Source organism: Pan paniscus, chromosome 6 (assembly GCF_029289425.2).
Source record: "Pan paniscus chromosome 6, NHGRI_mPanPan1-v2.0_pri, whole genome shotgun sequence".
NCBI classification, from domain to species: domain Eukaryota; kingdom Metazoa; phylum Chordata; class Mammalia; order Primates; family Hominidae; genus Pan; species Pan paniscus.
Window position 1 is genome coordinate 180,201,738 of NC_073255.2, and position 26,765 is coordinate 180,228,502.

A 26,765-nucleotide genomic window follows, 5' to 3' on the forward strand; every position below is an offset into this window, starting at 1 on the left:
TGGAATACAAACAGCAGTCAAGGTTAGAAGCCCAGCTCCACCAATTACTGACTGTGTAATCCTGGGCAAATGACTTCAACATGCTGTGCCTCTGTTTCCTCATCTATAAAGTGAAGATAATGATAGAGTTATTAGAGAAGATTAAATGAGCTAAGACGGGTAAGGCAATTAGAATAATGCTTGGCAAAGAGAATGTACTTGATAATCATTCACTGAAAATGTTGCCACGTTATTGTTAAGGAAAGGCAAAAACGGAACATAAGGCCACAGATGATCATAGAAAAGACCAAGAGGACGGGATGGACCAAACCATGGTTGGCAAGGTCTAGCCCCCATCCTATACCTAAATCTTCTCTACAACACACCTGCTAAGTGGTCATCCATCCTATGCTATGTAACCTCTGTAATCCATTAGTCTGGAAGATGAGAGTATAGAGGAGTCATGATTGTAATCCAGAAATATCAGGACAGGACAGGTGGAGTGAGCATCACTACGGGCTACACACCAGATCCTAAACCTATATAATGCCCTTTGGTGATATTCTCTGAAGTTTGAGAGGTGTAGATTTGGACAAATAGGAAAATAGAGTTCTAGATCATTCAGAGGATACTGACTGAAAAGAGATTTTAGAAATTTTAGAAAAATGTAAGAGAGCCAGAGATGTAATGGATTATTTGGACTCTTGGGAATTTTGGTGTGCATATCTAAAGTCAAGAGGATGGTTGGCCTTTGTGCCTTAATGCTTCCGTCATAGACAAAAACAAACAAACAAAAACTGGCTTTGCTCAAGTCAGCTGAGTGCCATGAGGTCCAGTATAGCTCTTCAATTTCAACAAGTACCCACCACGGTTCCCTGCATGAGAGGTGATGTGCTAGTTTCTTCACAATATACAGCAGCCGATACCACATAACACTCAAGACAAAGGCAAAGGTAAGACAGATGCCAATACAGCAGGAAGTATGGCCAATGTCATTTCTGAAAAGGTGAGACCAGCTAATACTATGGGAATAAAAAAGGGGAGAAGCACATCTGATTGGGAGAGTCAGGAAATACGAACACTGCAGGGAGAGGGTAGGGCAGGTAAAGGAACTCCAGATGGTCAGAATAGCAAAGACAAAGGGGAAGGCATGTTTGAAGAGCAGAAAGCAGTCTGGTTTGATTGGAGCCCCACGTCTTATAGTAGTAGTGGAAAATAGATGGGAAAGATAGGTTGGGAATAACAAATGTTTGGGATGCCAGGGGATAGGAGAGTTGGAGCCTAGAAGAGGGAGGGGTGTTCTGGGTACCTGGGGGTTGCAGGGTAGGTTGGGGGCCTGATGAGGAAGGGCAGAGAGGCTCTGTCCCCTGGGAAGAAGGAGGAGGTCCTCTGATCTGGGGGATCTATGATCAGTTCTTGCATGTTCCCAGATTCTGGGCAGAGGCTAGGAGGGCCGTTTGGGGTCAAAATCAGGTATCTGGGGTGAAAGGAGGCTCTGTGATTTTCGTGACTTTCCTCCTCTGGCTGACAGATTGAGGCCTGGGAGCAGGAGCAGCTGAGCCAGCCTGTCTGTTTTGATTCCTGCTGTATTGACCAGTCTCCCTTCCAGCTGGTGGAGCAGACAACCCTGCACAAGGTGAGTCCTTTGCTGACTGCTCAGGGCTGCGGGGAAGGCAGGAGAGCTGTGGGGCAGGGAACATGCACTGACCTGTGCTCTTCATCCTCAGACTCATACCCTGTTTTCACTCCTTGGCCTCCACCTTGCTTACGTGACCAGCATGGGGAAGCTCAGGGGCGTCCTGGCCCTGGAGGAGGTAATCACGATGTGTCCCATTTGAGCAGCAGGAGGGAGGCTGGGCATAGAATAAGGGGATGCAGTGGGGACAGAAGGAATATTAGCATCTCAGAAGTCCCCTCAGATTCCCTTCTCTATTTCTTTCTTTCTTTCTTTCTTTTTTTTTGAGACAGAGTTTCACTCTTGTCGCCCAGGCTGGAGTGCAGTGGCGTGATCTCAGCTCACTGCAACCTCCGCCTCCCGGGTTCAAGTGATTCTCCTGCCTCAGCCTCCCAAGTAGCTGGGATTACAGGCGCCCGCTACCACACCCGCTAATTTTTTGTATTTTTAGTAGAGACGGGGTTTTGCCATGTTGGGCAGGCTAGTCTCAAACTCCTGACCTCAGGTGATCCGCCCGCCTCGGCTTCCCAAAATGCTGCGATTCTAGGCATGAGCCACCATGCCTGGCTCCCCTGTGTATTTCTTATGCAGAGATTGGAGGGGGTAGAGCAAGCAGCCAGCTGAGGTAGAGGAGACTACGAAGCCTGTTATGGCCACAGCCCTGAAGGGAATGGAATTCTCCACCCCAGATGGGGCCCACGTGATCTTCTGTAGATAGTGTGGGTTTGAGATGGGGGTTCCAGGCATGAGTCACAGTTTCTCGGGGATGCGCTTTGAGGAAAGCTGCGGAAAAAAGGCAGTGGGGGGATGTGGCTGCAGGTGGTCACTAGGAAGGAAGAGGTCACCCAAGGGTCTGAGTCTGGGCAGGTGGATCTTTTGTCATGCCCCTTTTCTCGTCCTTTTTCTGTTTTCTTTCTCTGATTGTTCCTTGTTGTCTGTTTCTCTTTCTCCCCGTTTTGCCACTCTATATCTTTCCTGTTCTTTTTTCCTTTCATTGTACCTGTTCTTTTCTCTGTCTCTCACTGCCCCCGTCTTTTTTCTTTTTCCAACTTTTTACCCTCTTTTCCTTTCCCACTGCTCTTCAGCTACAGAAGGCCATTGAGGGGCACACCAAGTCTGGGGTGCAGCTCCGCCCTCCCCTTGCCAGCTTCCGGAACACGACTTCAACTCGAAAGAGTACCGGGGCACCTCCATCTTCTGCAGAGAACTGGAACCTGCCTGAGGACAGGCCTGGGGCCACTGGAACAGGGGATGTGATTGCTGCCTCCCCAGAGACCCCTGTGCCATCTCCTTCCCCAGAGCCCCCTCTCTCCCTGGCCCCAGGCAAGGTAGAGGGCGAGTTGGAGGAGCTGGAGCTGGTGGAGAGTCCAGGGCTGGAAGAGGAGCTGGCCGACATCTTGCAGGGCCCCAGCCTGCGATCCACAGACGAGGAGGATGAGGATGAACTGATCCTTTGACCCCCTCCCACGACCTCCTCATAAAGACCGTGGAGAGGCCAGCCTGAGGGTGAACTTGTGTGGGGCAGGGTGCGTCCTGAATGTGGCGAGGTCATGCCAATGTCGTGGCCTCTTCCAGGAATTTTTTAATGTGATAGTCTTAAAGGAGGAATCAGCATTTAGGCAGGGAGGAGCCTTGGTCAATTATTTTGACTGTTCTCCCCATTCCCAGCCAGGCAGGTGGCCCTAACCCTAGCGAAGGGCCCCTGATATTCCATGGGGCTTCCCGAGTGTTCCTGGTGTGCAGGAAGGGAATCCCCTGCCTCTCTCTGCCTCCCCCTCCCCACCCAACAATTCCCCAGTGCTCTTGTCCCAGCACTGTGCTATCTGTGCCTCAGTGTCTACAAGAGGTGCGGTGAGGGGAGGCCCAGAATGACTGTGGCCCTGCAAGTGCCGTGTTGGAGGAGGGGATGGGACCATCCTATGGCCTCGGGCACTGACTACCCCAGAATGTGCCTCCAGACCAGCCACAGCCACTTCTCTTGGAGCCCTGCGCTGGCCCACGTCTGCTCCTGCAGTCTGCCTCTGACCCCACTGCCTGTCTCCAGGCCAGGCCGTGACTAGCGCAGTGAGAGGCCGCCCACATTCCCCCTCCGTTGTCCCCTGCTTCAAGCAGTGAGATGCAGAGAAAAAGACTGTCAGGGGCAGCGGCCTGGAAGAAAAGGTTGCCAAAGGCTCTGTGCAAAAGACACAAGTGCCCTGTTGCTCAACAATCACGCCCCCATGGTGTCCGCCGACTCCCTCTGGCAGAAAACTTTCTATTCCACAGCACAGCTTCCTCGCCCTCCAGTGTCCAGGTTACTCCCTAGGAAACACATCCTCCCTCTTGTTATTGACTTGTCCTGCCAAAGGTCAGCTCTACCCTGGAGCTGCTCTAGCCAGGGCCTCTCCTGCCAAGAATCAGGGCTCAGAGCAGCTAGGTCACTGGGTCACTCAGACACCAGCCCCCTCTTAGACTGGTTCTTCAGATGCCTCTCCTAGGGGTGGAGAGTTAGGAGCTAAGCGTCAAGATGGCAGGGCTCTTGAGTGCTGCCCGCACTTGGGAGAGTCACATCTTCACCCTCCCCAAATCAGCAGCAGGAAGCCTGGCTATGCACTCCATTAGCGTGCTTTCTCTACAAAGAGAGGCCAGGTGCTGTGAGCATCCCCAAACCCTTGCTCCATACCCAAGGTTTTTCTCCCCAACCCTGCCATCCCGTATGCCTTTCTTAATTCTACCATTGTGCCCCTGCTCCGACATTCTCCTCCTTTGCCTCCCCTGTTCCCAGTCTCCTCCATCCCCCAAATAAGACACTCACAGTCAGAGGATGCCACCACATTCTGTTTAGTGTCGTTGAACACAGCCTGTAGCCTTCTCCAGCATCACATCCCTCCCACTTCCCCAGGCCAAGAGAGATGCTGAAGCCTGGGTGGGGGACTGGCAGTGGGCATTTGAGCCCATGCCCTTGTGTACATAATCTCTAATATTTATATATATTGATATAGAATTCTCTCTGTAATATATGTCATAGAATCTCTCTTGGGCCTGGCGTGGGAATCTGACATTAAGAAAACATGCTAAGACTGGCCAGAAAAATGGATATTTCCCAGACCTGGAGGATGGTGTGTGGGATGTATAGGTGAGGTCGAGGAGAAGATAATAAACTCATTCCCCAAGATCCCCTCTTCAACACAAGGACAAGAAGGAAGGTGTGTGGTGGGGGAGGGGACAATGGAGGGGGAGGAGTGGAAGATTTGGATTTTCATTTAATAAAGTCAATTGAAAATGAAAGTGCACCCCCCCCTCCAAAAAAAGAAAATCATTTAGCAAGAGCAGTTTCATTCACAAGAATATAAAAACAGCCCTGTTCCAGGACTGCTGTAAAACGTGCTGCACAGCCTTAACCCCAAAGGAAAAGCAACCCTTTCCCACCCCGAAACAGCCTCTTCCTGCACATGCCCCTCCCCACCCCCTGAAACAGACGATAAGCAACCCCCATGCACCCTGCCCCCAGCACCAGAAGAGTCCTAAGATGGTCCCAGGCCAGCTCCTCAGTCTCCCTCTTCAGAGCGGGTAGGAGCTCCTTGCAGAAGGCAGACCCCCACCTGACTTCCATCTGCAGCAATATGCCAGCACCCTGGGGAAAGCAGGTTCATGTATGAACCCTGCTAGAGTCCTTCAGATCTTTAGTCATCTTTTGTCAGGGACCATTTGGCTTCCTTGGGAAAGGGAAGGAAGAACGAAAGCTGCTGTGGTCTACCTTTCCTAACTCCCCCGGGCCTGAGCAAAAACGAACTGTAATGAATGAACGCACTCACTGGGTGAGCTGTCCACCGTGGTCTGGGGGTATGATATGGGCACTGAGAGGATGAGACGACAGGAAGAGGTGATGTGGGAATAGCACAGATTGGAGAAGGTGAGGAACCAGGGACCCCATGGAAGGAAGGTCACATGAACATGCAAAACCCCAGAGCCTGCAGCAGGAGACGGGTGGGGAATAGCTGCCAGGGCGGGCATGCTAGACCACCTCTCAGAGCTCCTGGAAATGAGGTCCTGGGACACGGAGTCAGCACACGTTAGCAAGCACAAGAGGACTCTTCCCCTGTACAGGCAGCATTCGGTTAGGTGACTGCACCTGCCTTGGTTCACCTTGCCTACGCCCATGTTTCCTCCAAAAACCAACCTCGGGATAACCATTGTCCCCCTTCCATGGAAGACACAGAACCCCCTGCCCTGCTTGCATCCCAGAAGTGTGAGTAAGAGTATGAACTTGATGGCGGGACAGGACCATAGATGGACAGAAACACCCCAACTCTCAACCTTCTCACTCCAAAATAATAAGTTCTGGGGCCTGGGGGTGAGGGCAAAGTTTGTGCCCAGGGCCAGGAGAGGACAACAGTGCTCCCTTCCAGCAGAGGATGCAAGTGGTAGGACTCCTGACAGAGTGTGGGTAGGACACAGGCCTGGGAGCCGGAGCCTTGGAAGGGCGTGAGGAAAGAAGGAGATAGGGCAGTGAGCCTCTTAGGCCTCTCTCTCCTACCCGAACTCTGCCTGTGCCAAGGGCTGGGGAGGGGCTACCTGGGCAGTGGCAGGGCCAAGTGCTCTCCAACCCCACAGCGCCGCTGCTTTGCTCCGCCCATCCTCTGCCTGTGCTCTCACGGTAGTGCTGGGGCGCATATGCTGCTCAGTCCCCACCAGCATGGATGCCAAGTGTGGGAGGGCAAGCTTGTGCCTCACCATACACCATCCTGGAAGGAAGAATCCGCTGATTTTCCTCTCTTCCTCTGGTAGGAGGCCTGGGGAGGCAGGGAGGACAGCTGTGAGGCTGTTTGGGAGTCCTGGGAGGAGCTGAAGAAGGGGCAGAAAGTGCCGAGTGCCCACCCTGGCCCTCAGCTGCAACCCTGCCTGGCTGAGGGAGTGACAGCACCGGACTCCTCCCTCCACTCCACTCAACCCTGAGTGCCCAAGAAGTTATAAAAATGTAGAAAAGGCAAAGATAAAAGTGTAAACAGCTTCAGAGGACAGGGGTGAATAAGGGGAGACAGCCCTCATGCTCCCCCTGCTGTTGGCGACACCTGCATCCTGCGTTGGTGTATCCAAGATGGGTGTCCCCACACCCTCCTCAGGCTCCCGGAGCAGGGATGGAAGAAAGCTGAAAGGGAAGCAAGAGCTGGAGCAGCCAGCCCTGGCTGGGTCTTTTCCCAGATCCTTAGGATCTTCCTTTTAGCCATGGGATATTAAAGATCCCAGAGCAAGGGGCTGTGTTTGTTCTTAGTCTCCTCAGTGACTCTCTTGTCTCCGGGCAGGCCTTGATAGAAAGAACCACATCCGTGCCCCCTGTAGATCTCAGCTGCCACATCCACCTCCTCCTCGACTCCTGATCTTAGAAGCCAAATGACCTGCTGAGGCAGCCTCTCCACCCTCCCCATGGACGTGCCCTTCAGGCAGCCTCCCCTGCGCCTGTCCAGCCATGTCCAACAGCCCCTGAGGTCTGTTCTCTCAGTAGGGATGAGCTGGGGCCACAGCCAGAGAAAACAGAGTTGGGAAAAGCAAGAGTGAAATGGAGAAAGGAGGCATTCAGACAGCAGAGTTACGGCTCCTGGAAGACGAAATCGGGGCGTGAAGAACTGAGATCCAGTCTTGAGCACAGCTGCGCTGCCCCCGTCCTCAGGGTGCACACACTGGAGGCTTTGTCGGCACAGACCCAGAAGCCCACAGCCCAGGTCCTTCTCCACAGCCACACCAAGCTCACGGCCATCTAGTTGCCCAGGTCTCAGTTCCCAGGCCTGTGGGTTTCTAGAGTGTAAGCCTGGATAAAATCCCATCCTGGTCCTCCATTTCCGGGAGAGGACTGGAAGCTCCTGGGTTCCCCAATGTTGTCTGCCCAGTTTCAGCTGTACTGCTGGGGGGAGGGAGGGTATGGGTCACAGCCATGGCCCTCAGGTGGGAGTGGAAGGCAGGGCATTGGGGGAGGAAACTAGTTGTTGGCCTCGCCTTCCTCCTCATCAAAGGACTGCACACCTGAGGATGTGACGTCAGACACCTTCCGGCTGAGAGCGGTAGACATCTCAGGGTCTTCTCGTGGGGAAAGTGACTCCAGGTCCCGGCATCCCGCATCCTCTTCCTCCTCAGGTGCCAATGGCCTCTTCTCCTCCTCAGCAGGGCCCCTTGCCAGGTCCACTGCGCCTACCCCCGGAGCCCAGTCAGTGTCTCCCCCCAGCAAAGGTGGAGGCTCCAGAGCAGAGTATCCTGAAGCTGGTTGGGAAGGTCCCATTTCATGCAAGCTGGGTTGTGAGTCATCAAATGCAGGCCCAAGATAGGATCCTGTGGCCGGAGAGGCAATGAGGGACTGATCGCTGGCTTCCCAGGCATCTGACGACCCCAGACAGTACATACCCTGGGACACGTAAGAGTGAGGCCATCCATCCATGGGTGCTTGAGCCAGGGCATCTGGAAAAAGAATCATGGAGGTCAGTGGGGCCACAGAATGTCAAGGGCAGGAATGACAGCACAGACAGCACAAGAGACAGCTAAGAGACAGCACAGAGAACCGGGAGTAAGACACAGAGTGCACAGGGAGTAGGGAGGACAATGGGAAAGCTGAGATGGACAAGGAAGTCTTAAAAGAACGGAGCTGAGTGGAGGCAGCTGAGATAGTTGGGGAGGCCTCATAGGCTCCAGAGTTTGAATTCTGGAACATCTCTCACCCTGACTCTCCATCAGTTCCTGGTAGTTGTCACTGTAGTTGCAGCCCAATGGCTCCTGGGTGGAGTTCACACTCATGTCCTCACCATCCATGGAAGACCAGGCCATGAGTGTGGCCTCAGAGATAGCAAACTGCTCCATGACGCCTGGGGGAAGAAATGCAACAACCACAAAATACCTCAGGGAATCCTTAGACATGTGCGTGGGGTAGGAAGACATCTTAGTGCAGCACTGTTCAGTAGAAATATAATGCAAGCCACTTATATCATTTTAAATTTTCCAGTAGCCACATTTAAAATTAAAAAGAAACAGGTTAAATCAATTGAAATAATAGCTCTTATTTAATTCGATATATAAAAAGATTTTCATCTCAACATATAATCAAAATAAAAGTTATTAATGAGATATTTTACATTATTTTATTTATATGAAGCCTTTGAGATCCAGCTGGTATTTTATACTTATAAGCACATCTCCATTCAGAAGAGCCACATTTCAAGTTCTCAATAACCACATGAGGCCAGTGGCTAATGTATTGGACAGCACAGCCTTTGTGTATGTCCCCAGAGAAGGGAGAATTGTGGGGGACTTCCTAAAAAATCAGATTTAGGATTCCTAGGGGAAAGAGTTAGGGGTTTTCTGATGAGATATCCTAAGAGATTCAAATTCGAGATTTCCAGATATTTATCTTTGGAGGTTTTTAGGAATTGCAGTCTAGAGAGTAGATTTCAAGATCAACAGAGAACCCCCAAGAGAGCATCGTGGGCTTGTGGGTCCACCATAATATAAAACTGAAATTCAAGGGATTGGAAGGAAAAGGGGATGGGTAGACCTGGGGATCCCTATTCTAGTCAAATCCATGAGCGTGTTGAAGCTGGTACTACTCCTGCCCCCCACCCTACATGTTTGTCACCCTGTTCACTGATATTTCTCCTCCCACCCATACCACCAACTCAATACTTCCTTTCTCTTCCAGACCTATCCCTTTCTAGGCATCTTATTTAGACCTGCACTACAGCTTGGCCACTCTTGTAGGCACACTGCATGCCTGTTATCAGACCTACACTACTTTCCTGGAACTAAACCTCTTCTGTAGGCCTCCCGTCTCTCACACAGTTCCCTTAATCTTCTAGTGGTTGTCACAAGTAATGAGTCTAGTAGGCGAATTCATGACTCGAAATGCTAAAGGGCAAAGGCTAAAAGAGATCCCCAAGGCCTTTCTTTCTTTCAAAGACCAAGGTCTCCCCATTTTTTTCCCTGCACTTGAGGGAGTTCAGGTTTGGATAGTCCCATGATGAGGAGAGAAGGCATCTGGGATGGGTGGACCCACAAATCCCATCTAATTACACGCATTTTCTGAGATGATTATAAAAATATGTTTGAGGGCACTTATTTGAATTACCACATCAAAATACTTAGAGCTGTTTGGGAAATGTGAATCTACGGTCAAAGTATGGATGGAGCTAATCCTGCCACAGGGGATCAGGTTGGAGGGTCGGTCCCTGGCCATCGTGCAAATGTGTCTCTTGAGGCTTTAGGGTACATGTACCTGCTAGAAAACGTGCCTCCTTCTCGCCATCGCTGAGGTCGGAGTAGGCATCCGTATCCCTGCGCACGGCCTCATGGCTGTGTTGTGGCTGAACAGCTGGTGTCTTCCCCCAGCCCTGCCACTCAATCATGTGGGCCACCCGGCCTTGCCCCATGGCTGTGGGCTTTGTCACATGGTCCTTCATGCTCCGTGAGATCCCTATGGGGCCAGACATTTCCCACATCCTCCAGAATATCACACAATATCCATAACCAGACCCTCCCAGTTCCTCCCACCCCAGCCCCATGAGGCTCCATCCCACTGGGCCAGGCTCCCCTAAGGACTCCATAGATGGGGTAGTGGAGGGAATGGCCTGGAGGATGGGAGGCTTGACAGAAGGGTGAATAGGTCAGGGTGTGGGGATGAGGGTCTTCATCAACCTCGAAGGAGCAGGGAGACTGAGCCAAGGAGTCTGTCAGCATTATTTTGTCTGAAGGCATTCTTACATCAGGAGTCTCACCTGAGAATGATGACTTGGCCAGGGCCCCAATGCCATAGGCGTTAGAGTTTCGCTTAAGCTTCGGAAGAATGGAAGTGGTGTCCTCCATGGAGAGCTGGGATGGGAATGTGGGAGGAAGGGCAGAGGAATAAGAAGGTACGGGCGTGCTTTATACATGGAGGAGGTTCATGGTTTCCAGGAAAAAGCATTCGAGCTAGGGCAGATGATAAGAAAAGCTACTATACCCAAGAGTCCCAAGGAGGGATATATCCCCAGTGCTCTGGAAAACTGGGGCACAGGTTGAGAACGTGAGTGCTCACAGTGCCTATTGGAGCCAGGGAATACCGTGCTGGTTGGAAGGTGCAAGGGAGAAGATGTGGAGGAGGAGTTCGGGAGGATGGGGAGGTCTGGGGGCAGCTGCACTCACGTTGATGCCGTCCCAGGAGAAATCAGTTCGAGTTTGCTGTGAGGAGAGAGGAAAGGGAATGGGCATCCCAGTCACTCGCAGGAATGCAAGGAAGCCCCCTTCCTCAGAGGGCCTTCCAGGAGTGCGGGATGTGGGGAGGGCTTTCCTGAGGTTGATGCCGCTAACTGGGTTCTCCATGTGGACTGCTTGGCATGTGTTGTGAGAAATGTTCTGTAGAAGTGTCAGTCTGAAGGAGTGTTTGGGTTGTTGCCTTGGAATTGAGGAAGTGCAGGCAGCCAGAGACTTGGGGTGGCTGAGTGAGGTCTCACCTCAGTCGATGGCCGATGGAGGCTGCTCCCATGCAGTGAGCTGGTGCTGTCCATGTTGATTTGATCGACATCCTTCAGGCCCTTCCAATCCACTGCAATCACCTCGTTCCCTGAGGGGGCCAGAAGGTTAGCCGCAGGCCCTCACCTCCGTGTGCAGCCGAGGCGACACCCTGGGGCCAGCCCTTCACACCCCTTCCTTACCCCAGCTGCCCATTTCCTCTTATATCCCTGCACTCTCCAAATTCTAGGGGAGACAAGTAGTAATGCTGAGCCCAAATATTCAGTTTTAGCTCAACCCAGAATAGTGCACTCAGAAAAAGTGATGTATGGCCTTATTTGTTGTTGTTTATGTGGAGGGGTCAGAGGTTGGGTTTTATCAGAAAACCAATTATTCCGTCCTGAGGACTCTTGGAGGGTTTCTGTATGGGAGCTGGGCTTTTTCTCTATTACAAGTCTACAGATAAGGGCAGAGCTGCTCTAGTGAGGAACTTTTCTCTATGCTTAGGGTGGAAGGGATGTGTCTCCCCCCGTGGGCCCTTCCTAAGAGTCCGTGAGTCTGACTGACTGGAAGAGGACTTCCTGGGAATCGAGGCGGGAGTTGGATAGCAAGGAGTTGGGTGTGTCCTCCCAAAAACAGTGAGCAGAGAAACCAAGGGTGAGCTGGAGGCATTTCACCTGACTGTGGGGAGAGAAGTGATGGATTAAAGTGGAGGGAAGCTGGTGAGCAGGAGGAGAAAAGAGAACTTTTTAAAATAGGAATTAAGAAAATAGGAATTCAAGTCAGAGAGAAGGCAGAAGATGGTGGGAGGGGTGGACAGGGTCTGAGGGCTGAGTGGGAAACTGCAGGACTCAGGGGAAGGAGGGTCCTTGTTACAGCCGGCCCAGAGCTCCTGGTGGAGGGAGACTCCAGGACTGAGGGCAGGATGGTGCGCCGGAGAGTCTTGCGGAAGAATTGCTTGGGTCTTCATAAAGGGACTATTCAAGCAGCGGATGGCTGCCTGAACCATCTGACCGTACAGGCCCTTTATACTCATGAGGTTTTACAATTGTGAGTTTAGGGGTCGGCTCCATTTTTGGGAAGGGGAGCATTGAATGGGGCTGGGCACGAGGAGGCGTTCAGCACATCAGCAGGGCTGGGGGAAAGGAAGGGGCTTGTGGTGAACCGGACTGAGGAGGGAGGACCCTCCAAAGTTGGCCTGCTGTCCCCTGGGGCTCCGCGGGGTGGTGACTGGGGGAAAAGAGGAAAGATGGCCCTCCGGACACAGCAGGAATGGGGCAGGTGGAGAAGAGCCTGAGGAGAAGGGAGACAGGGGAGGGCGGGGTGCGGGGGGAGAGGGGAGCGGGAGGTGGCCTTTGTGAGAGACGGAGAGCTGAGTCAGAGCTGTGGGGGGCAGCGGGGAGGGAGAGAGCCGCGGAGAAGGGGTGAAAGCAGAGGAGGAGGGGGTATCCATGGAAATAAACCGGGTCTCAGGGAAATCAGGCTTCTGGAGAGTGAGTTTGTTTGTAATAATAATACGAATTATTCTCTCAGCCTGAGGTCACCGGGAGGTGTAGGCGGGAGAAATTGGGAGTTGGAAAGGGGAAGAATGGGGGAGGGGGTGGGAGAGGGCCGGATGAATTCGCTGAGCGGCGAGAGTGGAGTGGGTGCCTGGGTGGGGGTCAGGGGCGGTAGCCAGGCAGAAGCTGGAGGGAGAAGATGGATTAGGAGGCGCCTTTCTTCCCTCCCCGCGTCAAAGGTAAATAAAGAGCCGGCCCCGCCCCGCCGGCCCCCGCTGACAGGTGCAGGCGGGTCCCCGGCCGCCGAGGCAGGGCCGGCCCCACCCTCCCGGGCCGCGGGCTCCCGACCCCTCCCAGCGCCTCGAAGCCCCCATCTCCTCCCCGCGTCCCCCAGCCCCTTCCCTCCACCCGGCCCTGGCCCTGTCCCTCCGGGCGTGGAACCCGGGCTCATCCCGCCCCCGCCCCAGAGGGAAAACGCACGTGAACAAAGCGAATCGGAGGAGGCAGGAACGACAGTAAAAGGCAACGGAGAGGGAGAGAGAGATGGGGCAAAGCACCCGAGCCAGATGGAGGCGGCGGCGGGGGGTGGCGTGGGGGGCGTGCGAAAGAAACTCGGGGCTGGCGCGGAGGCCGAGGGTCCTTCGCGGGGGGCTGCTCCGGAGTGGGGGATGCGAGGAGGCGCTGGGGACGGCGGAGCAGAGGCGGATGGCCTGGAGGGGCAGGGATGAGGGGACCGAGCGGCGGAGGAGAGGAGAGCGATGGAGAGGATGGAAAGGACCGCGCCTGCGGGAGGGCGACGGGGAGAAGGAAGCGAGCCGAGCGGGATGGCAGCCCCGGAGGCGCAAGACGAGAGCGGGCAGGAAGGAGGGACAGAGGGACCGCGGGCGGACGGAAGGAAAGTGAAGGAGCTAGCAGGGCAAGGCGGGTGCGGAGCGGGGCGCCGGGAGGCGCGAGGAGAGGGATGGGGGAGGGGGTCGGAGGGCGGCCCGGGGGGCCCAGCCCTGCCCCCGCCCGGCCGCGGTACCCACCCACAGTCCGGGAGCCGATGCAGCCCATGGCTCCGGGGGCCGCCGGGCCGGGCCCTCACCGACTCGGGGCGCGCGCCGGGGGGAGCACCGGGAGCCGCGCCGCCGCCCCAGCCGCTCTGCAGCGCCGCGGCTGTCTCCGCTCGGCTCCGCTCCCCCCTCCCCTCTCCATCCCTCCCCACGGCAGCTCCGTCGCCGCCGCCGCCGCCGCCGCCGCCGCCGCCTGGCTCCCCCGCCCCGGCTCGGCTCGCCGCGGCCGGGGAGGGGGCGGCCCGGGGATTGGCTGCGCCCCGCGCCTCCCCGCCCCTCCTCCGGCCGTGCCGGGGCGCTCCCTCGGGGATCTGGGGCCCCCGTCGCCGCCCCCCTCCGCCCGCCCGTGCCAAGCCCCGCTCCCGGGGCTCTCTCCTGGAGAACCCCGGCTTGGGTTTCAGGAGCCGAGGCACGAACCCAGGGCCTACCCCGAGGTTCTGGTTGATGGATTTTGCGGGCCGGGGGCAGGGGATGCCCTGAGAGAAAGTGGGGTGGTGGTGAGAATAAAGCCAGGCCCAAGGGCCTTTGGCCACCAAATTCCGCAAACACTTGTTTTCTTCCTGGGGCCGCATCTGGGACACACACAGGAACGTGATTGGACACAGCTTTGGGCTCTGTTGTTTCGAGTGCGCTATTTTGTCCATCCAAACAGAACGTGAAGTCTTTGCAAGTGAATCGTGTAGTCCACTTCTCTGTGCTCGCTGGACATTCAGGGGTGGGTGTGGGGATGTGCAGATAGTTGACCTCCAGGCCTGGTTGGGGATTGGAGAATATGAGGAGGACAGTTCATTCGCAGTAGACTAACAACAATGTCAGGACCCGAGGCTGGCTAGGAGACATCGTCTTGAATCCAGTTTAACTTTTCTGAGACGTGGTCTTCTCGGACAAATGAAAGCAAGGCGGTCCCGAAGCAGCAAAGAGAGAGAAAGATTGGCCTCCGGCTAGTGGGACTGGGCCAGGTAGATACCTCAAGCCCCATGGGGAGGAGATGAAGGTCTAAGTTGCAAGGGTTAAATGAGCACTGTGGTTACAGCAGGTAAGAAGTGGAGTCCAGAAAAGATGCATGAGAAAGGGCAAGGAGACCCTTTTGTGTAAGCTGTACCCAGAAAGCCCAAAGTGTGAGAGAGTGGGCAGGCGGGCATTCACAGAAGCAAGTGCCCATCCAGGCTCTGACTGCACCTCGCCCACTTTTAGGTCTCTCCGAGGTTGCAGAGAGAGAAGGCAATGGGCCAGGGGTCCCTGGTGTGGGCTCCTAACAGGGAGGCTAAGTCTTATGGATGCAACTTTCTAACCTTTAGATTATGAATGGAGAGCTACATCCCATGGGGTGGCAGACGAAGATGTGCAAGAAGAAGACACTAACAATTGAATTGCAGATTGAGGATGGTGACAGAATCCATCTTCGGTGTATGTGCATGAAGAAATAAGCCAAATCTACAACTATAAAACCGCGGGAAGGAATGAGATAATAATCAGTTGCAGGTCTGCTTAGATTTTAATCGTTTAGTATAGTTCGTGGCAGGATCTGATACCCTATTTCAATAGTGGAGAGAATTAGAAAGCATTTTCTTTTTTCATATCTACTATTATTGGTTATATAAAAGAAGTATCAAATGGTTTCTGCTTTCATGGAATATACTGTCCAGTTGCAAAGGAAAGAAGATGGAGAGATGATTAAAAAAAAAAAAGAACAAAGAGCCTCCATTATTCTAGCAATGCCCACACACCCCTATTATTTGAGCAGAGAAAACGCTGACAGGGGACTGGCCAGGTAAGGAGGTACAGACCACGTGGCCATTATGCTCTTGCCTTCCCACCTGAAACTTCTGTCTCCTTATGGCTCTCCCTGAGTAATACATATATTTATATATGACTACATATCTCTTACTGTGGTTCCAACTTGGATGCAAACCCCTCCCCTTGGTCTCCTTAACACAACTATATAAGGCTGCATTTATCCAAATGATTTAACATGAGGGATTCCAGGTCTTGGAGACTCAGTCCCATCTCGCATTCTGTCTTGAAGGTATTTCCAGTCCCTCCCCACTACCCACACAAAAAAAGTAAAATATTCTAGGCATATTCCTGGCCAGCTTCCTTCCTGCTCCCTACAGGTCTTCTTATACAAGGATTCTGCTACTTCTCACTAGTTAGGGCCATTGTCCCAGTCTCCTTGCCAAAGAGGTCCAGGGCACAAAAAAAGTTTAAGAACCTCTGGACTTTAAATACATACTTGGCGGAGGGGTTCTATAATTCTGCAGGGGCTTAACCCCCAAATAAAATGATCAGGCAAGACACTTATCCCATTTTGAAGCTGGGGTCCCCAGGAATAATTGTAGGTACTTCAGTGGTACCTGCAGGATTGAAAGAAGGTACCAAAGCTTCACACTGATCCCAACAAATGGAGAGATGGCTCCAAAACACAACTTAATCAAGTGTTCCTTTTATTTTATTGGGATATATTAGATCAAAGTTAAAGGTCTATGAAAAGATTCAATTGAGAAGGGGAAGCTCAAAGTACAAGAGAGGGGAAGATTAATTAATATTGAATGTAAATTCCTAAAACCACCTGGAGGGATGGGAGCAGAGCTCAGGGAGGGGGATGAGACTGTACAGGAGGAGCCCAGCTCTTCTTCCAGCAGCAGGGAAGACGGGGCAGATGCCAGTGGGCTGCATGTTTGGTGTCGGGAGAATGAGGGATTCCCATCTGATGGCATCTACTTTCTCTGACAAGAAGGAGGCAAGATCATTTACTGAGAGTCAGAATGAGAGAGATAGAGAAAAAAATAAAACTCACTTTAAAGTGCAAATATCAATATACAATTGATTTAAAGAATAGAGTTTTCAGTCTATTCTTACAAACCTCTAAGAAAGATATTCTTCTTGCATTGCAGTTGAGAGAACTGGGGCTGATAATTCAATTAACTTCCTTTTCCCTAAGATTTCCCAGTTGGAAAGAGAAAAAGCTAGCACTTTTTTGTTTGGCATTTTGTTTTGTTTTGTTTTTGAGACAGGGTCTCATGCTCACCCAGCCGGAGAGCAATGGCATGATCAAAGCTCACTGCAGCCTCGAGCTCCTGGGCTCGAGTGATCCTCCTGCCTCTGCCTCCCAAGCAGATGGAACTACAGACATGTGCCCCAACACTCGGCTAATTTTTTGTATGTGCCTATTTTAGTAGAGGTGGGATTTCACCATGTTGTCCAGGCTGGGTCTAGAACTCCTGGCCTCAAGCGATCCACCCGCCTTGGTCTCCCAAAAGGTTGGGATTACAGGTGTGAGCCACCACGCCTGGCTTACTAATTTTTTAATTTTTATTTTTGTAGACGGGGGTCTCACTATATTGCCCAGGCTGATCTTGAACTCCTGGCCTCAAGCAATCTTCCTGCCGCAGGATCCCAAAGTCCTTGAATTACAGGCGTGAGCCATCGCACCTGGCCAAAAAAGCCAGCATTTAAACTCAGCTTCTCAGAGGGAAAATCTATTCTGGATGTTGTAGAAAGTGCTTTATTTGTTCACTTAAAAAAACTAAAGTTACTCAACTCAGGACATTTGAATGGATACACATTCTTTCACGCTTGTCTTTCTTTAATTAAGGTGGGACCATAAACTGAAGAGAGGAATACATCTATCTACATTTCTAAATTTTGAAATGGGAAAGCAATGATCTTTCTTCAGAGTGATTTGTAGCAATAAGTCTTTGGTGCTTTCATAAAATACTGATGATAAGTGTCTTAGTCCCTACTTATCAATGTTCTTGTATGGTGTTAGAGTATCTATCTTCAGGCAGCCCTGAAGATCAGTCAGCTTTGGGGCACTCCTAGTGGTTCTCAAATACCCTATTTGCTAAAGGCCAGAAGTGAGAGTGCGGATGCTGGAAAACATTGGTAAGAATAGTCTTGGGGACTAGGTGGAAATCACGAGGGTCAGTAACAAAGGTCTGTATTCTTTTTTTTTTTTTTTTTTTTTTTTGAGACAGAGTCTCACTCTATCACCCAGGCTGGAGTGCAGTGGTGAGATCTCGGCTCACTACAACCTCCACCTCCCAAGTTCAAGCAATTCTACTGCCTTAGTCTCTAGAGTAGCTGGGACTACAGGCACCCGCCACCATGACTGGCTAATTTTTGTATTTTTAGTACAGATGGGGTTTCACCATGTTGACCAGGCTGGTGTCAAACTCCTGACCTCAGGTGATCCGCCCGCCTCGGCCTCCCAAAGTACTGGGATTACAGGTGTGAGCCACTGCACCTAGCCTGAGGTCTATTTTCTTTAAAATGAGAATGATTTCCTAAATACTCAGTCAACAGGAGGACCAAGAGTGGGGTTTAGGGGCATTAGGTTGCTGACAAGGGACCCCATTCATACACAGGGGCAGACTCAGAGGCAAGTCATGGATGAGTGCAGGTGTTCGTAGTGTGTAAGTTGTATTCCCACATAGTAGGAAGTGGCCATAGAATCTGTCCTAGTGGTCGATATAGTTCTCCCCCGACCCCTACCTGCCATCCCCAGCTGGTTTCCCAGAGTAATCAACAGATGAGGGTCCTGGCCATTGTGCTGGGGCACAGCAAGTTTGCTGAGGAAGGATGGCTCAGCCAGTTAGTTATAGAGGATGAGAGGGTCCATGGCAGAAGTTCTGTGGTTTCAGCGTTGGTGGTGGGGACAAAAAGGCCTCACATTACCAATCTCTGATCTGTTGGACACTATGAAAGAGACCAGCACAGGACATGCTCATTTGACTTTTAGACAAGGTTTGAAATCTTGTAAACTATTGGGGATCTAAGGTGAGCTCACTCCCACTTTTAGTTAGATAAGAAAGTTTATCTCTGGGTGCAGTGGCCCACACCTGTAATTTCAGTACTCTGGGAGGCCAAGGAGGGCAGATCATGAGGTCAGGAGTTTGAGACCAGCCTGACCAATATGGTGAAACTCCGTCTCTACTAAAAATACAAAAATTATCCAAGCATGGTGGTGCACACCTGTAATCCCAGCTACTCAGGAGGCTGAGGCAGGAGAATCGCTTGAACCCGGGAGGCGGAGGTTGCAGTGAGCCAATATCACGCCACTACACTCTAGGCTGGGTAACAGAGCAAGACTCCATCTCAAAAAGAAAGAAAGAAAGAAAGAAAAAGAAAGAAAGAAAGAAAGAAAGAAAGAAAGAAAGAAAGAAAGAAAGAAAGAAAGAAAGAAAGAGAAAGAAAGCTTATCAGCATGGGCAAACGTGGCAGGCACATTCTCCTTAGTGTAGTCCCCAGGCGCACACCTCCATGAGCCAAAGCCCTCCTGCATGGGCAGGTCAACGTCCCCAAATCACGTTCCGTAGGATTCAGCAGAAGAGAATGCCCAGACAACTGCTTCTTTGGTGACTGTCATAGAGCCTATGCTTCAGATGACCAAGGGGATGCATTTGCCCTGTGTTTTCTTTGGGAAGCACATTTGTGGGAAAGCCTGCAACCCCTACTGCAGATTTAGGGGTTCCATCCAAACATTCTGATAAGAAAGGCCAAGCCAGCAGATCGCGCCTGCATATCTGCCAGAGAGCCTGGAAGAATGTCAGCGCTTTCCTGCTGCTTCCTGGTCAGGCCCCAAGCACACACAGCACCTCAGGGTGTCCTCACCATGACCAGGCCACAAGCAGCAGCGACCAGGCAGGATGCCAGGACCAAGGAGGCAGGGCATAGAGTCTGGGCAACCATGAGTCAGAGGCCAGGTGGGTAGTAAAAAATGGAGTTCATAAATCCCAGAGAGAAGAACCAGATGGGATTTTTAAAGGTCAAGCCAATCCCAGAGCACTGACAAAGAGAGGGAAAGATCAAATAAAGAATACAAGGCAGTTGTTTGTTCCAGCCTCAGTAGGCCTATCTGCCAGTTTTATATTCCTTCCTCCATGGAGAACCAATGAGAACCAGGAACTGGAAGGCTTGTCCTGATTGTCTCCGATGCCTGCCTGTCTAGTATTTACGAACTCAGGGGAGAGGGGCAGCAGATGTCATATCACACCTCTGAAGCCTCCCTGTCTCCCCTGCTGGGACCCCTTAGCCCTCACCTCATTCCTCTAGGAGAGAGCTCCTGCCTTGTGCTTACAAGCCATCCTCCCCAGCTTCTGCCTCTGAACCACAGCCTGATGGTTGAGGCTCTATTACTACCTGTCAGACTTCTCTATCACCAGGCACAGCTGACAGCCTACCTCTGAGATTCCTGGATATATTTTCCTTCTGAGTTCCCCAATTCTTTTCCTTTGCTAGCTTTTGGGATATCCTGCAACTTCAGCTTGGATTCCTCTTACAAACACTTGTTTGGACGGAGATCTGTTTCAGCTACAAAGTCTAACTACCTGAAACCTTTTATCCTTTCCTGCAACTGATCCTGTTCCTAAATAATGTGTTTAATACATAATGGGTAGATGTAGCTCCAGTTGGCTATGTCTTTATTTAAGTGAGCCAATCAAGTCCAGAGAAAAAACAGTGAAGGCATTTTCCCGACAGTGAAAGAGTGGTGGATATATAGGGCATTAGTTACAGATGACTGAGTGTTAAAACTGGTTGAATACTTAGAAATCAAGTTCCTTGCTGTACTTCCACAGACAAGGAAAATTCACCTCTCAGATTTTTACAGTCACACACCTAGTAAGTGGCTGAGTTAGTAAGTGGCTGAACTGCAACCAAAATTCAGGTCCTCTAATTCTTAGTCTAACATTCTTTTCCCTATCCTAAGATGCACCCCTAAAGCTATGTTACATTATTTTTCTATGACTTTTATTATAACATTAAGCCCTGTTGAAATAAGCTCAGGCCTCATAATCTTTTTGCTTATGGAGACTGTTCAACTTCTTGCAGATAAAACGCGTTAAAAAAATGTTTTGGCCAGGCGCGGTGGCTCACGCCTATAATCCCAGCACTTTGGGAGGCCGAGGAGGGTGAATCACCTGAGGTCAGGAGTTCGAGACCTGCCTGGCCAACATGGTGAAACCCCGTCTCTACTAAAAATACAAAAATTACCCGGACATGGTGGTGGGCACCTGTAGTCCTAGCTACTCGGGAGGCTGAGGCAGGAGAATTGCTTGAACCCAGGAGGTGGAGGTTGCAGTGAGCTGAGATCGCACCACTGCACTACAGCCTGGGCGACAGAGCGAGAATCTGTCTCAAAAAAAAAAAAAAAAAAAAAGTTTTAAGAGAGTAGATCTCCTCATAAGCATTCTTACCAACCACAATAAAATTAAAAGAAAAAAAAAAGACCATTGTTCTTTCTAATTTAGGAGTTCACAGCTCATTTAAGAATGGGTACTTAATCCTAGTGTATAGGTTCAGACCACTGTTTGGTTAAGGTTTTGTGATGGTGATAAGCTAATAGGGACAAGGCATTACTCTCCTGGGTGGGGGTCCACTTGAAAGCTGTTCACTCACTGAATCAATCAATCACAATTATCCTGCCAGGGCACCCACACAGGCAGGAAGGTCCAAAGGACACTGGAAATTTTGAACGCCAGGTGCTGGGTGTGTTTCTCTCTTTAACTTAAAGAAGAATTTCCTTTCCAACCTCTTTGTTCATGTATATGCATGAGGTGGCTAGTGGTAGTCAAGGTTGAATTTTATTACTGATGGTGGAAAACTGTGTTGGGGGCAGGGCCAAGGAATGCAAGCAATGTCTTCCTTCTAAGGTGGGAGCTGGAATTTGCCCCTTGATCTTTCTCTTCCTGGATCTCTAGTTTCTCTCACAGCCAAAATTTTTGAAAGAGCTGCCGGCACTCATCTTCTCCATTTCCTTACTTCTCTGCACACCTCAACTTACCCAATCTGGCATCTTCACTCTACTGAAGCAGCTCACACGGGGGGCTCCCCTGTCAGAGGCAATTGAACCAGAGCAACTCCATCTTGAATAGGAGCTGGGTAAAATAAGGCTAAGACCTGCTGGGCTGTGTTCCCAGATGGTTATGGCATTCTAAGTCACAGGATGAGATAAAAAGTTAGCACAAGACATAGGTCATAAAGATCTTGCTGATAAAACAGGTTGCAGTAAAGAAGCTGACTAAAACCCGCCAAAACTGAAATGGCGACAAGAGTAACCTCTGGTCTTCACTGCTACCCTCCCACCAGCGCCAACAAATGCCATGGCGACATCAGGAAGTTACCTTATGGTCTAAAATGGGGAGGTATGAATAACCTACCCCGTGTTTAGCACATAATTTAAAAAAACACACACACATGAAAATGGGCAACCAGCAGCCCTCGGGGCTGCTCTGTGTGTGTAGTAGCCATTCTTTATTCCTTTATTTTCCTAATAAACTTGCTTTTACTTTCCTCTATGGACTCGCCCTGAGTTCCTTCTTGTGCGAGATCCAAGAACCCTCTCTTGGGGTCTGGATTGGGACTTCTTTCCTGTAACACCCTTAGCCTCCATGTTAACAGATTTTGTTCATTTCTAACCTTAAGTGGCACATCAGGGGCATTTCATACCCTCGTGAGGGACTCATGGTTACTCCCTCATTCCCAAACACTCTTTCCTGGTTCTCCTCTTGACTTTCCGGCTGCTCCTTCTTTGTCTTTTTTTGTTAGTTTTTTCCATTATTCATTCATTCATTCCATATTACAAGTATTTAAGGAGCACCTACCTACTCTATGTCAGTACCTCTCTAGGTTCTATGATCCAAAACTCCTGCTGTCACGGGGCTTATAGTCTAGTGAGAAGTGGTGGGGCAGAAACAGCAATACAACAATTAAGAGACTGAATTGTTTGGTGGGGGAGTGCCAAAACCCAGGATGGAATGATATATTTAAGGTGATAATTGCTATGAAGAAAAATTAAGGAAGGGCCAGGCGTGGTGGCTCATGCCTGTAATCCCAGCACTTTGGGAAGCTGATGTGAGAGGATTCCTTGAGCTCAGGTGTTCAAGACCAGCCTGGGCAACATATGGAGACCTTGTCTTTACAAAAAGAAAAAGAAAATTAGCCAGGCCTGGTGGCACATGCCTGTGGTCCCAGCTACTTGAGAAGCTGAGATGAGAGGATTGCTTGGGCCTGGGAGGTAGAGGCTGCAGTGGGCCATGATTATGCCATTGCACTCCAGCCTGGGCAACACCGCAAGACCCTGTCTCAAAAAAAAAAAAAAAAAGAAAAAGAAAAGAAAAAAAGAAAGGAGAGGTAGATAATAATGAAAGGGCTGGTATATGTCATTCTAAACTGGATGGTCATGGGAGGCCTCACTGAGAGGTCAGCATGTGAGGAAGGCTATGATGGAGATAATGGGGTGATCCATACAGATGTCTGTGGAAGAACCTTCCCAGCAGAGAAACTAGCAAATGCAAGGCCCTGAGATGGGAATGTGCCTTACACATTGGAGGAACAGTAACAAGGCCATTGTGGCTGAGGCAAAATGATTGCTGGGAGATGAGGCCAGAGAGCATGTGGGATTAGTTTGATTCGATGTAGGTAGAGCCTAGGAAAGGTTTTTTTTCAATCTGTTTAATTTTCTCCTTGCAACAGGAAGCAAGGCATCAGCTATGCATGAGGACGTGGAAGGAGATGTGGAGAGAGAGGAGAAGGTCTAGAAGCCTTCTGAGAGAGTCAGAGTGGGAGAGTGGATGGAAAAACGAGACTGGTATGTTTATCAGGACGTAGAAAGGTCAGATGGCATCTGCAGCTCACAGCCATGGAGTTTACAATGAGATCTGTCAGAAGGGCTGTATGTTTTTCTGTAGCGCCACCCAGCTGTGTGGGTGCAGGCATGGAGTTGGTAGAATTGGACTCAGCCCAGGCTGGGGTTTTGCCAAGTGAGCACCACAGGGTGAGAAAGAGGCACAGGAAGTTGAGACAGATGTAAGGGAGTGACTCTAATGATTGTCCAGGAAATGTGAGCTGGTATGGACGTGAATGGCAAGTTCCAGTGGGCCAAGGGATTGTCGAAGCACAAAAAGAGAATGACTAGAAAAGTAGAAGGAGCTGGTTGGAGAAAGTGTGGCTTAAAATTAGGATTGTACAGAGATGGCTCAGGGTCTATTTAGAACTTGCTATGCAATGTGGGAGCCACCAGCAATGTGTAACCTTTGAGCACCTGCAATGGGACTAGTGTGAATTGAGACATGCTGTAAGTGTAAGATACACACCAAATTCCCATGACTTAGTGCCAAAAAAGTAAAATACCTCATTAATAATTTTTCAGGCCTGGCACAGTGGCTTATGCCTGTAATCCCAGCACTTTGGGAGGCTGAGACAGGTGGATCATCTGAGATCAGTAGTTCGAGACCAGCCTCGCCGACATGGTGAAACCTCGTCTCTACTAAAAATACAAAAATTAACCAGGTGTGGTGGCGGGCGCCTGTAATCCCAGCTACTTGGGAGGCTGAGGCAGGAGAATCGCTTGAACCCGGGAGGCGGAGGTTGCAGTTGAGCCGAGATTGTGCCACTGCACTCCAGCCTGGGCAACAAGAGTAAAACTCCATCTCAAAAACATTAAAAAATAATAATAAATAAATAAATAAATAAATAATTTTAAAAATAGTGGTTACACCATTAGTGGTTACATGTTTGGGTATATAGGCTTACTCATTTTTTTTTCTTTTTATTCATTTATTTTTACTCTTGGCCAGGCACCGTGGCTCACGCCTGTAATGTCAGCACTTTGGGAAGCTGAGGCAGGCGGATCACTTGAGGTCAGGAGTTCCAGACCGGCCTGACCAACATGGTGAAACCCCATCTCTACTAAAAATACAAAAATTAGTCGGGTGTGGTGGTGCATACCTGTAATCCCAGCTACTCAGGAGGCTGAGGCAGGAGAATCGTTTGAACTGGGAGGCAGAGGTTGTAGTGAGCCGAGATCACACCACTGCACTCCAGCCTGGGTGACAGAGCAAGAGAAAGAAATGAGGGTGTGTGACCCAGGGCAACAGATGACTATATAGGATGCGCAGTAGTTGTGTAGTTTAATCACGTGACATTCAAAACTGGGGGATTTTAGGAAGGAGGGAGGAGAATTGTCTGGATATAGCAATGAGAGTTCAAAGAGATATCTGTTCCACATTCAGGGCTATGGGGGAAAACATTGTCTGCCACCTGGTGGGGGGCGCTGAGGCGGTGTGTCCTCAGGGATGATCCAGGTTAGAGTAAGAAGGAGAGAGGATGCTCAAAAAAGAGGAATGCTTGCTGAAAAGGGCCTACATGCTCTGAAGGCACCCTGGACTGGTTTTCAGGAGTGGAGCCAGGGACCAAGGTGTAGCGGGAGCTAGGAATTTAGGGCTTCTTTCCATAAGTGACATTCTGGGGTTAATAAAAGGGACTTAATACAGGACTTAATAATATTAGCTCTGGTGGCCTCCAGGCGAGCAACTGTGGGCAAGGCACTCCTGCGCTCACAGTGTAGGCGAAGTGGGAGGAGTAAGCATCCTTTCTTCACTGCTGGCAGAGACACGGAGGCCTGGGGAAGAGCAGATGTGCCTTGCATCTGAGTGAGGGTGACTTTTACTCAGAAAGTGCATACCTCCCTCTTCCACCTAGCCATAAAATGCTAGAATCCAGCAAAGCCCATATCCTAGCCCTCTCGACTGTTCATGCAATATTTGATAGGTGATTTTTTTTTCAGCCAATAACGGCTTCAAATTGCTATTTGGAGGCAGATGACTTATAAATGTGGATCTTCAGTATAATTTTCTTTTCTCTGCCTTGGACCTGGATATCCTACTGCCCACTGTGCGCCTACTCGTTCTCAGTACGTCCAGAATGAAACACACAATCTCACTCCCAGACCTGTACTTTTCAGTGGAGAGTGCCACGCTCCACATAGGTACCAACCAGAAGCTGGGATGGGCCTGTGATGTCTCTTTCTCCCTTTGTCCCATTCTTTCTGTGGACGAGTTCATGTCCTAAAAAGCTCTCTACTCTATCCACTTTTGTCCATTTCCACAAATCTCCTCCCTTTCACCTCGAGCTCTACCAGAACCTCTTAATTGTCCTTCACACATCTGCACTGGCCCCTCCTGTGACTCTCCACACTGCCCCTAAGACGACACTTTCAAAATTCCCAAGTCTCTTCACGCCCCTCTTTTCAATCGAAAACTCTGCGGCAGTTCCCCATTGCTCTCAGGATCAAGTTGAAACTCTTTCACATGCTCTGCAACCTCTCTGCACCCACCTGTCCAGCCTTTCCTCACCCTGTACCTCCAGTGAGGAATCTCTGTCTTGACACTCCAGCCACACCTACCTGCCTTGGGGTCTCTAGTGCGCCCACAGCTGTCACAGGGCTTTGCAAATACTTCTCCTTTTGCATGGAATATTCCTCTCCTTCCACTTTGCGTACTTAACTTCTGCTTACCGTTCAGATCTCTGCTTGGGCTTCCCTCTCCTGAGCTCCCCAACCGGGTCACATCTCCCATGTACAGGCTCTACCGGATGCATCCTATTCCTTTCTCTTGAGGTTCCTGTAATGGTTGCAGTTTTGCATTTGTCTGTCATTATTTAATTAGTGTTTATCTCCCATAGGAGACCCTCCAAAGGCCTGAACTCACCAAGGGCTGAGATCATGCCTGTCTTTGCTCATTATTATGTCCCCAGCACCTAACAAACTGTCCTGCACATAGTAGGTGCCCAGTAAATGTTTGCTGAATAAATGAATGAATAATTCGTGACGCAATAAAAGTCCTTAAGCTTTACCAAATACAGGGCCTGCCTTGATCTAGAGTGAGCTTTTAATGGTTCTGGAACTCAGTTTCAGTCAGCAAGTGTATACAGCAAATGCACTGTGCTGGGCCTGCCCTACTCCACTATTCTTAGGCACACTGGAACAACTTTGCTGGAACCAGGGAGCTAGCTGAATGGCACGACTGTCTTCTGGTAGCATCTCACGCTTGGGTACAAAGGCCTGTCTACTGGCTTGCTCAGGCATGTTGAGAGTCTGAGTCTGCTGTTGGTAGACCTGAATAGGTCCACCTGTTCCCTTTTTCTGAGACAGTGTCCATTGGCTACATGGGTCACATCTCTGGGGGTGGCATAAATAACTACAGACTGGGCGGCAGGAAGGGCAGCCTAAGGAAGCTTGAGCAAGCTCTGAGGGTGACTCAGAAGCACCCACTTCCTGTGTCAGTTCAGCCTAGTGGGTTTCTTTATATGAAGCCCACCTTATTAAAGGAAGTGGAG

The 26,765-nt window shown here is 50.6% G+C and overlaps 3 protein-coding genes across 7 annotated transcripts in view; 2 read left to right on the forward strand and 1 right to left on the reverse strand.

Annotated features, from left to right (window-relative positions):
• The window catches only part of CLCN1 (chloride voltage-gated channel 1), a 40,867-nt gene extending 35,370 nt beyond the window's left edge, over positions 1-5,497 (forward strand). For both annotated transcript variants that reach the window (XM_055115472.1, XM_034965140.3), the window contains exons 21-23: positions 1,511-1,615; positions 1,707-1,793; positions 2,740-5,497. In XM_055115472.1, coding sequence (XP_054971447.1) covers positions 1,511-1,615; positions 1,707-1,793; positions 2,740-3,111 — 564 coding nt within the window. In that variant the 3' untranslated portion in view covers positions 3,112-5,497. The remainder of the gene's footprint in view (positions 1-1,510; positions 1,616-1,706; positions 1,794-2,739) is intronic.
• Positions 4,459-26,765, reverse strand: part of FAM131B (family with sequence similarity 131 member B) — a 28,832-nt gene continuing 6,525 nt past the window's right edge. The window contains exons 1-7 of one of the 4 annotated variants that reach the window (XM_003820539.6): positions 13,623-13,786; positions 11,098-11,207; positions 10,790-10,825; positions 10,384-10,477; positions 9,885-10,082; positions 8,338-8,481; positions 4,459-8,080 (exon numbers count right to left, since the gene is read on the reverse strand). In XM_003820539.6, the coding sequence (XP_003820587.1) occupies positions 7,608-8,080; positions 8,338-8,481; positions 9,885-10,082; positions 10,384-10,477; positions 10,790-10,825; positions 11,098-11,207; positions 13,623-13,650 (1,083 nt within the window). In that variant the 5' untranslated portion in view covers positions 13,651-13,786 and the 3' untranslated portion in view covers positions 4,459-7,607. The other 3 variants (XM_003820540.6, XM_008973987.4, XM_055115474.2) reach the window with 3 other exon arrangements.
• ZYX (zyxin) overlaps positions 12,739-26,765 on the forward strand; it is a 29,483-nt gene continuing 15,456 nt past the window's right edge. The window contains exon 1 of the mRNA XM_063606400.1: positions 12,739-12,833. The gene's annotated coding sequence lies outside the window, so the exon portion shown is untranslated. The remainder of the gene's footprint in view (positions 12,834-26,765) is intronic.